The sequence below is a fragment of the Triticum aestivum genome, chromosome 1D (assembly GCF_018294505.1).
Source record: "Triticum aestivum cultivar Chinese Spring chromosome 1D, IWGSC CS RefSeq v2.1, whole genome shotgun sequence".
In the NCBI taxonomy this organism is placed as follows: Eukaryota; Viridiplantae; Streptophyta; class Magnoliopsida; order Poales; family Poaceae; genus Triticum; species Triticum aestivum.
This window is the reverse complement of record NC_057796.1, coordinates 382957402-382968656: the sequence shown is the minus strand read 5'-3', so window position 1 is coordinate 382968656 and position 11255 is coordinate 382957402. Positions and strand designations below refer to the sequence as shown.

Genomic DNA, 11255 nt, shown 5'->3' with positions numbered 1-11255 from the left:
CACCCCCACCACCTTCTCTGATTTTTGGTTTAGATCTGCTTCCCTGTCCTATTTTAGCTTATGGTCTGACTTTTCTTTTGTGTTCTGCAGGTGGTGGCCTCGGTGATTTCCTAGTTTGTTGGGTATCTTTTCTTCTCTATCTGTCGTATCAGGTAATTTGTTTTTCCAATCTTCGTCTTCTCTTTGTTTTGTAGTTCTTTTTCTTGTATGGTTAGGGTTCTTATTTTTCCTGAAGGCGTGTGCGCGTTTCTGTGTTCATGCTTAGGATGTATTTGTGCCCTTTTCATGCGTGATTGTAGATTTAGTTATTGTTGTTATAGACCAGCTGCAGTTTATGGTTGTACAGTGATGATTATTATAGCACTTCAGAGATATTAGGTTTTATATAAATCTTTTTTCTATTTGATTTAGTCTGATTGTAGTTTATTGAGTTAGTTTCTAGATCTGAGTATGTTCGTTTGTGATGTGTTTGTGGTAGAAGTACTGTTAAGTTTGTGTGTTGTGTATTTTCATATATATGTACCTATTGTGCCCATTTTTGTTTTGTTTTCTGACAAAGTTCCTTTTTTAACTTAAGGTGAAATTAGGGTTAGCTTGGTGCATGTAGTTGTAGTATTCTTTGCATGTCGTGCCTGCATTTTTTTAACTATTATCAGACTTGTTTGTAGCAAATATTGACTCTTGTGTACTAAGTCGATGTACGTTTATTTTGCTCCTAGTTATTCGTGCATTTTTTATTTTGTAACTTGTAGCTTTGGTTCCTGTTCTTGCAGTATGCTTTGTATAGTGATAACGGATTAGTTCTAAAATGTTTTTTGCATAGTACGCCTGTACTTGTAGCATTTTGTCCTTCCCATATTGGTAACTTCTCTTTTTTATCTTGCTCATTTCTCATATGTGCAATTTTGTAATCCTGCATGTGTAATTTAGGTAGACTCTTAACTCCTCTTGCATGAGTAGCTTATATATTTATACTTCATCTAGGTTATCCAAGTGTAATTTAGGTAGACACTAACTCCTCTTGCATTCGTAGCTTTTATATTTAACTTCATCCAGGTTATTACATGATTTGTCTTCCATTAGGTTTTTTATGAATTTTCTCTATTATCTAAGCTTCTTTTTATTTATTTTGTAGGTATGGTTTGCCCTCTTTGTAGTTGTCCGGGTCCTCCGTGTCTGCCTTTTGTGCCAGTTGAAGAAGTTCCTGAGGTGTTCGACGTTGTTCTCGATGACAATTGCTTCAGTAGGATGGTGAGTTGATTTGTAGCTTGAGTTAATGTTGTGCATTTAGTGGTGGTTTGCAATGCTATGTCTAGCTTCTCTTTGTTTGTACAATGTCTTCTTTCATCTCCATGAACTCACTCCCTTTGATCTTGATGAACTTGTGCAAATTTAGCTTTCTAAACATGCAAATTTTCAGTTATAATCATGAATTTGAGGAGGTTTTTGGTATTTATTTTATAGCTTGACTTCTTAGCTTAATATAGACCTCTGTATTCCCAATGAAACAAAATAAGTGTTTTTTTCTTTCCTTACACATTGTACTATTTTGTATAGTGATGATTATTATGAAATTTGAGGGGAGCTTTGCAATTCTATGTCTAGCTTGTCAAGAGGGAACTGCGACCTTTTTATGTCCATGATCTCAATTCCCTTGCTCTTGACCAATTTGTGCAAGTTTAGTTCCTTGAGAATGCAATTTCCAGTTTTCATAAATTTGAATTTAGGGATGTTTTCTGTATTATTTTCTAGTTTGACTTGCTTGCTTGCTTGCTTGCTTAGCCAGTGTATTTTCTTGTTATAATCCCAACTAGTATAAATTTATATGGTGGTGTTGCAAATTTAGTTAAGAAGATGAATTTCATAAATTGTGATTATATGGTGGTGCTGTTCTCTACCTGAAATTTGAATTCTCATAGTAGTTGCTCTTGAACATCAGCTGCAAGTTTTGTTGTCTGAAGATGCAATTTAGATTTCAAGATGAAAATCTTAAGTTATTACTTTAGGGAGGTGTTTCTCTTTGCTTGTAGTTTAACATGTTTGTACTACTACTATGTGCAGATGTTATCGTTACACATGCTTCTAGTATCGAAATTTTCGTTGCTCTTGCAAAACGGTTGCAACTTTTGTTTTCTGTAAATGCAAATTTAGGTGTGATGATGAAAATTTAAAATTATGCCTTTAGGGAGGTATTCTGCTTTACTTGTAGTTTGAAACCTTATACTTCTACTATGTGCAAATGTAATGGTTATCTATTTGTATGTATGTAAGCATGCTCGTACTATCTAATTATCTATTGTTATTGAACAAGGACTACAAGTTTTGTTGCTCTTGAAAAAGGACTACAAGTTTATTTGTCTGTAGATGCAAATTAGTTTCGGTCATAAAATTATTACATTATGAGTTTAGCCAGTTGTTCTGCTTTCGATTGTAGTTATACAACTTCTAGTACAATTGAAATCATGTCTTCCAGTCAGAAGTTATTGCAGGAATTGCAAGGATCAGATGATTTTGCAATTGATTCAGTTAAATGTGCATTTAGGTGTCCTGCTTATCTTGTTCAAGGTGTTCTAGCTCATTAAGATTGCATTCTCCGAATATACTGTCTTTGGTTACAACATTTGTAGTGGAACAAAATGACAGGACCTACCAACATGACATGACACAAAAAATTGTGAAGGGCATCAGATCGTCGTTTACCTTGAACTGACCACAAGCAACTTGATCTGCAGGTTTCTTCTTTCTTCGCTTTGCTCTTCCTTTTGATATATCTGTGTTTTGGGTAGGATCTGATGCTTCATCCATTGTGGGGATGTTGTAGATCTATGGGTGATCGGAGGAGGAGGTAGGAAGGAAGAAATGGGAGCAAGAAGATCTATGGAGACATCACAGGGTACTCGAGTCTGAGCTTCGTTTCTGCATCCATGGCGGTGGTTGTGTTTGTGATCGAGGAAGGAGGAGGAAGGAAGAAGACCTAGCGATCGGTGCATGAGTTGGATCCAGTTGTATTAGTGTAGTGGGTGTTGCTTACCAGGTTAGGCCTATTTTAACTTTTGGGGTAAACAGAAGGCAGAACACGACAACACAAAGTGTCTGCGGTGGATCAGTTTGTTTTCTTGTTGGGCTGATCGGGCTGATTGACTGACCACAAATCAGAGTCAGTCACTTTTTCTTATGCCTTCTTGTCTTTTATGTTCACTACTAATCGACTGACCTAGATGCACAGTCTGTCGATTGACATGTAGCTGCTCCCGTTCAAATAAGTGTGGCGCCTTACGACAATGTCGCCGGCCCATGCCACATATGCGGCGCGACTGAAGTCAAATACACCTTAGGGAAAGGCATGTGAATTTAACATGCATGCAATTTAGGCGCCCCATTGATAGACGCGAATAAGAGGGTGGAGATTCCGATATAAGTTTTATGGGGTTCAGTAAGCGAATTAAGTTTACCAATGGGCCATGTAGTACAAATCCTTACAAATACTAAGCTTGAGTTTATTTATCTTTTGGTGGATCCCATTGTCAGCCGGTGAGAAGTGTCTTTTCTTTTCTTTTCCAAATTCAGCTAGTAGTAATACTTCATGCTGGGTAGGATGGATGATGAGGAGATTCACATCAGCAGCTCAGCCTTCTTGACCTTTGAGACGCTCTCGAGGACACCCGCCGGGGACACGTGACCCATCACCGTCACCTTCTTGCTCTCTAGATCGATGCTGAACGATGTCACCCCTGCACACATGCATTGCTTCCACGCAGTCAGTGAAAACAACCCGACCCAGCGGTCCATCAAACAAGCATGCATGAACCAACAGAATTACTTCTACCCCATGCCAACACGTTAGCTTCACGCATGCATGCATGCATGCGCCAGTCACCAGTCTTTACTTTTTTTGACAGTCACTGGAGACATACAGCCTAGATAGCTACCTCACTGCGCAGAAACATGCAAAGTAGACACAGTTTTGTAAGGTAGCTACTCCCTCAGCCCCATAATTTAAGGTCATTATTATGAGACGGAGGGAGTACTTGCCAATCCATATACGTATTCTTCTATGTATGCATGCATGCACGTCACATTGTTTGGCATATACCGCGAGAATTATTCAGGGTTTTGGAAAGATGTATGTGGCATGTGAGGTTTCTGAAACGTATGAATTTTCAAAGGCTGCTCAACTAGTGTTTTGCACTTTCCACAGAGAAAGAGACTTTTTCAGAGACTCTGCAGTAGGAAGGGTGGTGGATGGGCAAGTGCAAGCTGCAAGATCTGTTCGAGACCAGTCGTGATGTCACATGGATATGTTGGAACTCGGCAGTGCCCAGTCGCGCAGCCCGGGTGACCACGATCCGAATCTCGTCGGGAATGAATTTGTGGTGTCGCATTCGGATGGGCTCCATTTTACTACTCGTACATATATTGTCCACGGGACTCCCCCGCCCTCCACATTGGATCTCGTTGTAGTAATTCCTTCTACGTACGCAGAATAAATAGATACCCCCTCTGTCTTAACCTATGTAAGAGGGAGTACAGAGGAATAAATAGATATAGCGTGATCTAAAGGCTCTTTTTTTTTACAGAGGGAGTACATAGTACCACACTTCGTTGGTATAGTTCTTTAGTGTATTGAGTATATAGTCTCTGTACTTCAAAATTACTCCCTCTGTAAAGAAATAGAGATCTATATTTCTTTACAGACGGAGTAATTGATATTTATGTCGGTGCTTTCAACTATCAGGCGCGGGATTTTAACCAGGCAGCTATATGAGATAATCTAAACTTATGAAACAAAATAAAGAGATTAAAGCTATACAGCAAAGAAACTTTGTTTGGGAGCACCTACAAGATACAAAGAGATGAGAATAAATCAAACGAAGTATTAATCTAGGAAAGAAAACTTCAATAAACACTCAGAGATATCATCATGGTGTTGTGATACATGCTTAGTAGACAGAGACTAATGCAACCTGAGATATCGAAAACATAAGTGTGAGGGAACACATCCTAAATGGAAATCACACACACTACTATTAACTAGGCACGCATTGCCGCAGGAATTTGTTGAAATTATTTCAGCGAAATTGTTAGTATGAAACATTAGTATTTAGAGTAAATTGAAACTAACATACAATTGAGTATATATTTGAATATTCCATAGTTGTGGAATATTTATTACATATGAGTAGTATGCATGGTGCATTTTAATGTGGGTATTTTCTCATGCATGTTGGCATGATGAGATGGCATATTTGCATGTTAAGAGAATTGTAGTTAGGCCTCTCCCAATGCTCCACCTTGTACAGGTGCTAAGCCTTCCACGTAGGCAAAAAATCTGATGTGGCAAGTTATTTAAGAGGAGAGAGATGAGTGTGGTGACCCCAGAAAGAACCAATGCTAGGCGCGTGAACCTAGGCAAAACATTTAAAGGAAGGAAGCCCACCAATACATGAAGAGCTTTAGTTGCTAAATCATTAAATGAAGCAAGCTTAGCAACCATAAGACTAGCCACAATGGGTAGTAACATAGAGTAGTAACATGCCCATGTTACTACTCTATGTTACTACCTCAATAGTGGGTAGTAACATATTGTGGTAACATGCAAAGCTTCATTTATTACGTTATAGACTCATATTGCATTGGGACATGTGATGTTACAGTAACTAGCTAAGTTAGTAGTACTACATCTCTCCTCATTAACTCATTGCCACATAAGCAAAATTGCTGAGTTGGACTCGATGTTACTACCGAAGTTACTCCCACTGTGGCTAGTCTAAGCTAAGCACCTATGCATTGGGGAGTATAGTTGCTAAGCTATTTAATGTGCTTAGCACCTCATCTAAGCACCCATGCATTGGTAGCAGCCTTAGTGGTGGGGATCAATTATTTAGGTCATGCATGGTGGCATAGTTGCATTTTAAGATAATTGAAGTTAGTGGAGATCAACTATTTCGGTATATAAAATTCCTTCTCACCTACACCCCCTTCCCCCACGCCGCCGTGTCTTGTATTTTTGTTGATGAGCTCTTGAAGACTACCTCAATACTCCTACTTTGTATCGATTTGCCGTGTAGCCTTATTAATATAAAGCGGGGTGGATGACTGTTTCAAGACTACTACGGATGGCGAAATCCACATGGAAAATAGCAAAGCTTTTGTAATTTTGGTACACATGTTAATGCTAGTCCTGGCACATACTCCCTCAGTCCCATAATATAAAAACATTTTTGACACTAGTGTTAAAAACGTTTTTATATTATGGGACGGAGGGAGTAGTACATACCTTCCATTTTGGAGATGTGCTTCCTCACTTTCCCTGCACACCCCTGGCAGTGTATAGCCACCTTCATCACGACCACCTGTGGACGTACGCACAAGAGCATCACATCTCCAGCAATTAAGCAGAAACCTAAACAGAAAATGCATCTCTGGCTAGCTATCTATTACTTTGACCAAAATTAAATTTGTTGGCAAAAACAGCTTGATCTAACCTGCATGGGATGGTGCGTATGGTCCACGAGCTAATTAGTACTAATCTCTTTAAATTTTCTGCTTGTCTATATATAATCTCTCACTGCTCTCCATCTGTAAAAGGACACATCTACTGTGCTGTAATCTGGACCGCTCGTAATCTCCCACTGTTGTCCGACATATCTACTGTGCTGCAATCTGGACCGCTTGTGACCTTCCGCTGTTCTCCAGCCTAGTCCTTTTTGCTTCTTTATTTGGCGTTAATGTTTTTACTGTATCCCACACATACTACTACTCCTATCTTCAGTTTTGACTTTGCCATATTGATGGACGGAAGTTACTACTGCTATTAATTACCGAGTAAATGCATCCCGGGCCCTGGGGCAAGGGCCCGGCTCATTACAGTTACTACAATTTTGTATTATAATTTTCAACATACGATAATTCAAATGCATTACACGTTTGAAAGGCCAAAAAAACTGAAATGCATATGCTTGTGAGAGGTGCATTTCTGTGAGCAATCGGTACAAGGAGTTCGCGAGGATTTGTCCTTGTGTTGATGTGAAACTGTTGATTGAAATTACCCAGTGGGCATCTTCTCGCGACGACCAGATGTCCGTAAAGAAAATGTGCAAACAAGACACTACGTACTGGAGCAGAGTACGCGTTGGTCGGGGCTACGTACTTGGAGGACTTGCTCGCCGGGTGCCACGGCCGCTGTAGGAGTGGCGGATGTCCGCTTAGCCGCCGCAGTGTCCCTCGCCGGCGTCTCCACGGGGCTCTTGGTCACCATCGGCAGCGTCACGGCCACCGGCGCTCCGCGCCTCCTCGGCATGGGCGGCGGCTGGGGCGGCGCCACCTGCCTGGACGAGACACGCGCGGCGCCGGCTCCGTCGCCACCAAGGCGCACGTACCTGACGTCGTGCAGGGTGCGCGCGTCCTCGGCGATTGTCCGGTCGGCGCGGCGCCCGACGACCATGGACCGTGCGTCCCCCGGCACACAGACCGCCGTCGCCGCCTGTGACCGGCACAGCATCCCCCCGGTCCTCATGCCACTCACACGAACCACCGTGCTCGGCCTTCGCCGTGCAGTGGAGTGCAGTGCTGCCACACCCCACACTAGCAACGTAGCACTCACCAATAACTACCAATACAGGACTGGAGCTGGAGTAAGAAGAAGAGAGAGGGTCGCCCTCGGAGACTTGAAAGGAACGAAGCGGTGGGAGGAGGTGGAGAACAAAGTAGCTGGAATCACGGTGGATTAATGCCGTTTTTGTATGGCTTCTCGCTCCCTCCCGTTTCGACCGCTACCCCTCCTCCCTGTTTGACTGCTGTGTAGCGTGAGACAAGATTGGAATTATTGCTCGGGCAAAAGCCAGATTGTTTTCTTGGCTAAAGCCATATGTGTGTGTCGTGTGTGCTTGATGGACTACTGGGCTCTTTGGAGTGGTGCGCCCTGCGGCGGGCAACGGCGACAAGATGTGGTGCCGGGCCTCACAAGCGGGTGACGTCAGGGACGCAACGTGCCGATAGGACACGGAGAGCAAGGGTGAGTTCTTTGCCTTGGGGCTTCCTCTGTTTTAGCTTTGGGGAAACTCAAAAACTCTGTTTTTCAAAAAGGGACGTTTTATTATTTAAAGTATTTAAGCATTACACCCGGTATCTGCATAACTAAGATGCACATAGCCAAATAAGGTCCTCTCTCACAAACAAAAATAAAAGACGAAATGCAAAGAGACATGTAAAGTCCGTATAGCGCCTAAACAGTAGGATTCAAAACTCTGTTGTAGATGCATTCCGCATTTCCACCGAGCAATGTGTTGATCAAGCGTATGAGGTGTTCTGTGTAACGAGTGTGCGATGCGTTAACACGTACTAGTACAATTTAGAACTGAGAAAGATTTTTTTAAGGAGGGCACTCTCCGTCGGTCGACCGATCGGTCCCCTCAGGAGCCATCGGATGGCAACACACATAGCCGTTTGATGGTTGTCCTTCCCTTCTCTTCGGCCTTCATACTCTTCCCGGAGGTCACGTCTCTACCCTCCCCGTCGCTCACGCTCTTGTGTTGCCTCACCCCCTCCCCCGAGCTAACCACGCCGCAGTCGTCCTCGGCCTTGCAACGCCCCCACTTGCGTGCTCCAGAATGTCTTCCACCGTGTTCCGTCGCAGCACCGGTCATAGCAGCCGGTTGGTCGGGCTGCCACCGGCACTGGATCTTTCAACATCCATCAAGCGAGCTCGTAGCACCACCACACATCTCCCTCAACGCAGCTCCGACACTCACCGTTGTCGTCCTCGTGGCACCGGTTGTCTGCGCTTGTAGCACCCATCCTAATATCCTCGTGCCTTCGCAGCTCCTATGACTTATGGTTGTAGCTCCGCCGCGCCGAGGTTGCATCATCCTTTGTAGCCACGTAGCATTGCCAGACCACGGTCGTAACTCCGATTACCTACAGTTGCAGCTCCACCACGCCGAGGTCTCAGCATCCTTCACAACCGTCGGCGGACCGAGTATCATCTCTGTACCACGGTTGTAGCTCCATCACCTATGGTTGCAGCACCGCCGCGCCATGGTTGCATCATCCTTCGCGGTCGTTGGCATACCTCGCAGCATCGCCATACCACAGTTGTAGCTCCTGTTGGGAAACGCTGCATGGAAAACAAAAAAAATTCTACGCACACGCAATGATCTATCCATGGAGATGCATAGCAATGAGGGGGAGAGTGTGTCTACGTACCCTCGTAGACCGTAAGCGGAAGCGTTTCTCAACGTAGTTGATGTAGTCGAACTTCTTCGCGCTTCAACCGATCAAGTACCGAACGCACGACACCTCCACATTCCGCACACATTCAGCTCGGTGACGTCCTCCGCCTTCTTGATCCAGCAAGATGGCGAGGTAGTAGATGAGTTCCGTCAGCACGACGGCGTGGTGACGGTGATGGTGAAGTGATCCTCGCAGGGCTTCGCCTAAGCACTACAAAAATATGACCGGGAGTGTAAATGGTGGAGGGGGGCTCTGCACACGGCTAAACAATTGTCTGGTCTGCGCTAGGCGCCAGGGAGGAGCAGCCAAGGGGGGCACCCAACTAGGAGGAATCCTACTTGGGGTCTCTCACAAGGTGCGCCCCCCTGCCATGTATAGGAGCGGGGAAAAGGCAGGGGAGGGTGGCGCCCCCCTTTCCTTTCTCCCATGAGAGGGAAAGGCAGGAGGGGCTAGCCCTCCCCCTTTTCCTTCCCTAGGGCTTTTTGGCTAGGGAAAGGGGCGCACTAGCCCCCTGTGGGCTGGCCTGTCCCTCCCTTGGCCCATTAAGCCCATATAAATGTCGGGGGTGCCCGGAACCCCTTCCGGTGACCCGATTTCTTCCCGGTACGTCCCAAAACACTTCCAGTGTCCAACTACCATCATCCTATATATCAATCTTTACCTCTCGACCATTTCGAGACCCCTCGTCATGTCTGTGATCTCATCCGGGACTCCGAACAACATTCGGTCACCAAATCATATAACTCATATAACACTATATCGTCAACGAACGTTAAGCGTGCGGACCCTACGGGTTCGAGAACTATGTAGACATGGCCGAGGCACCTCTCCGGTCAATAACCAATAGCGGAACCTGGATGCCCATATTGGCTCCTACATATTCTATGAAGATCTTTATCAGTCGAACCGTTATGACAACATACGTAATTCCCTTTGTCTATCGGTATGTTACTTGCCCGAGATTCGACCGTCGGTATCTTCATACCTAGTTCAATCTTGTTACTGGCAAGTCTCTTTACTCGTTCCATAATACATCACCTCGTGACCAACTCCTTAGTCGTTTGCTTGCAAGCTTATGGTGTGTATTACTGAGAGGGCCCAGAGATACCTATCCGATACTCGGAGTGACAAATCATAGTCTCGATCTATGCCAACTCAACAAACACCTTCGGAGATACCTGTAGAGCATCTTTATAATCACCCAGTTACGTTGTGACGTTTGATAGAACACAAGGCATTCCTCCGGTATCCGGGAGTTGCATAATCTCATAGTCGAAGAAATATGTATTTGACATGACGAATGCAATAGCAATAAAACCGAACGATCATTATGCTAAGATAACGGATGGGTGTTGTCCATCACATCATTCTCCTAATGATCTGATCCCATTATCAAATGACAACTCATGTCAATGGTTAGGAAACCTTAACCATCTTTGATCAACGAGCTAGTCTAGTAGAGGCTCACTAGGGACACAATGTTTATTTATGTATTCACACATGTATTAAGGTTTCCGATCAATACAATTCTAGCATGAATAATGAACCTTTATCATGAATAAGGAAATATAAAATAACAACTTTATTATTGCCTCTAGGGCATATTTCCTTCAGCTCCACTAACCAACAGTTGCAGTTCTGTTGCCGAGGTTGTAGCATCTCCGTCGGCGCCTCACAACTCTGATCGGTGGTGGCCACCCACTCGTAGTCTGTCATCGCGTCCCTAGACAACACCGGGCCCCGCTACTCGCAACACTTTTGCACTGATCCCAGCACGGCTTCAACTTCAAAGCACTGGTGGATGCCCTGCTCGTAGCTGAGGGAGTCCTGGACTAAGGGGTCCTCGGGCGTCCGACCTGTTATCCATGGGCCGGACTGATGGGTTGTGAAGACATGAAGGCCGAAGACTATACTCGTGTCCGGATAGGACTCCCCCTGGCGTGGAAGGCAAGCTTGGCGATCAACTATGAAGATTCCTTCTTATGTAACCGACTCTATGTAACCCTAGATCCCCCCGGTGTCTA

General features: G+C 44.4%; 1 protein-coding gene across 1 annotated transcript; it reads right to left on the bottom strand.

Moving 5' to 3' along the window:
* Positions 1 to 3393: 3393 nt before the first annotated feature.
* Positions 3394 to 7806, bottom strand: LOC123182252 (protein SODIUM POTASSIUM ROOT DEFECTIVE 2). Its single transcript, XM_044594754.1, has 3 exons — positions 7151 to 7806; positions 6278 to 6353; positions 3394 to 3731 (listed from the first exon to the last, which is right to left on the bottom strand). Exons 1-3 carry the CDS (start codon positions 7514 to 7516, stop codon positions 3613 to 3615), a joined length of 561 nt encoding a protein of 186 aa, XP_044450689.1. The 5' UTR covers positions 7517 to 7806; the 3' UTR covers positions 3394 to 3612.
* Between the last annotated feature and the right edge of the window lie 3449 nt (positions 7807 to 11255).

What these genes read in the sequence shown, in the direction of transcription:
- LOC123182252 (XM_044594754.1), bottom strand. Translation starts at nt 7,516, where the DNA reads ATGAGGACCGGGGGGATGCTGTGCCGGTCACAGGCGGCGACGGCGGTC. An exon ending in CCGGCGAGCAAGTCCTCCAA is followed by an intron (nt 6,354 to 7,150) that starts GTACGTAGCCCC and finishes GTACGTCCACAG; the next exon opens with GTGGTCGTGATGAAGGTGGC. An exon ending in GCACATCTCCAAAATGGAAG is followed by an intron (nt 3,732 to 6,277) that starts GTATGTACTACT and finishes GCATGTGTGCAG; the next exon opens with GGGTGACATCGTTCAGCATC.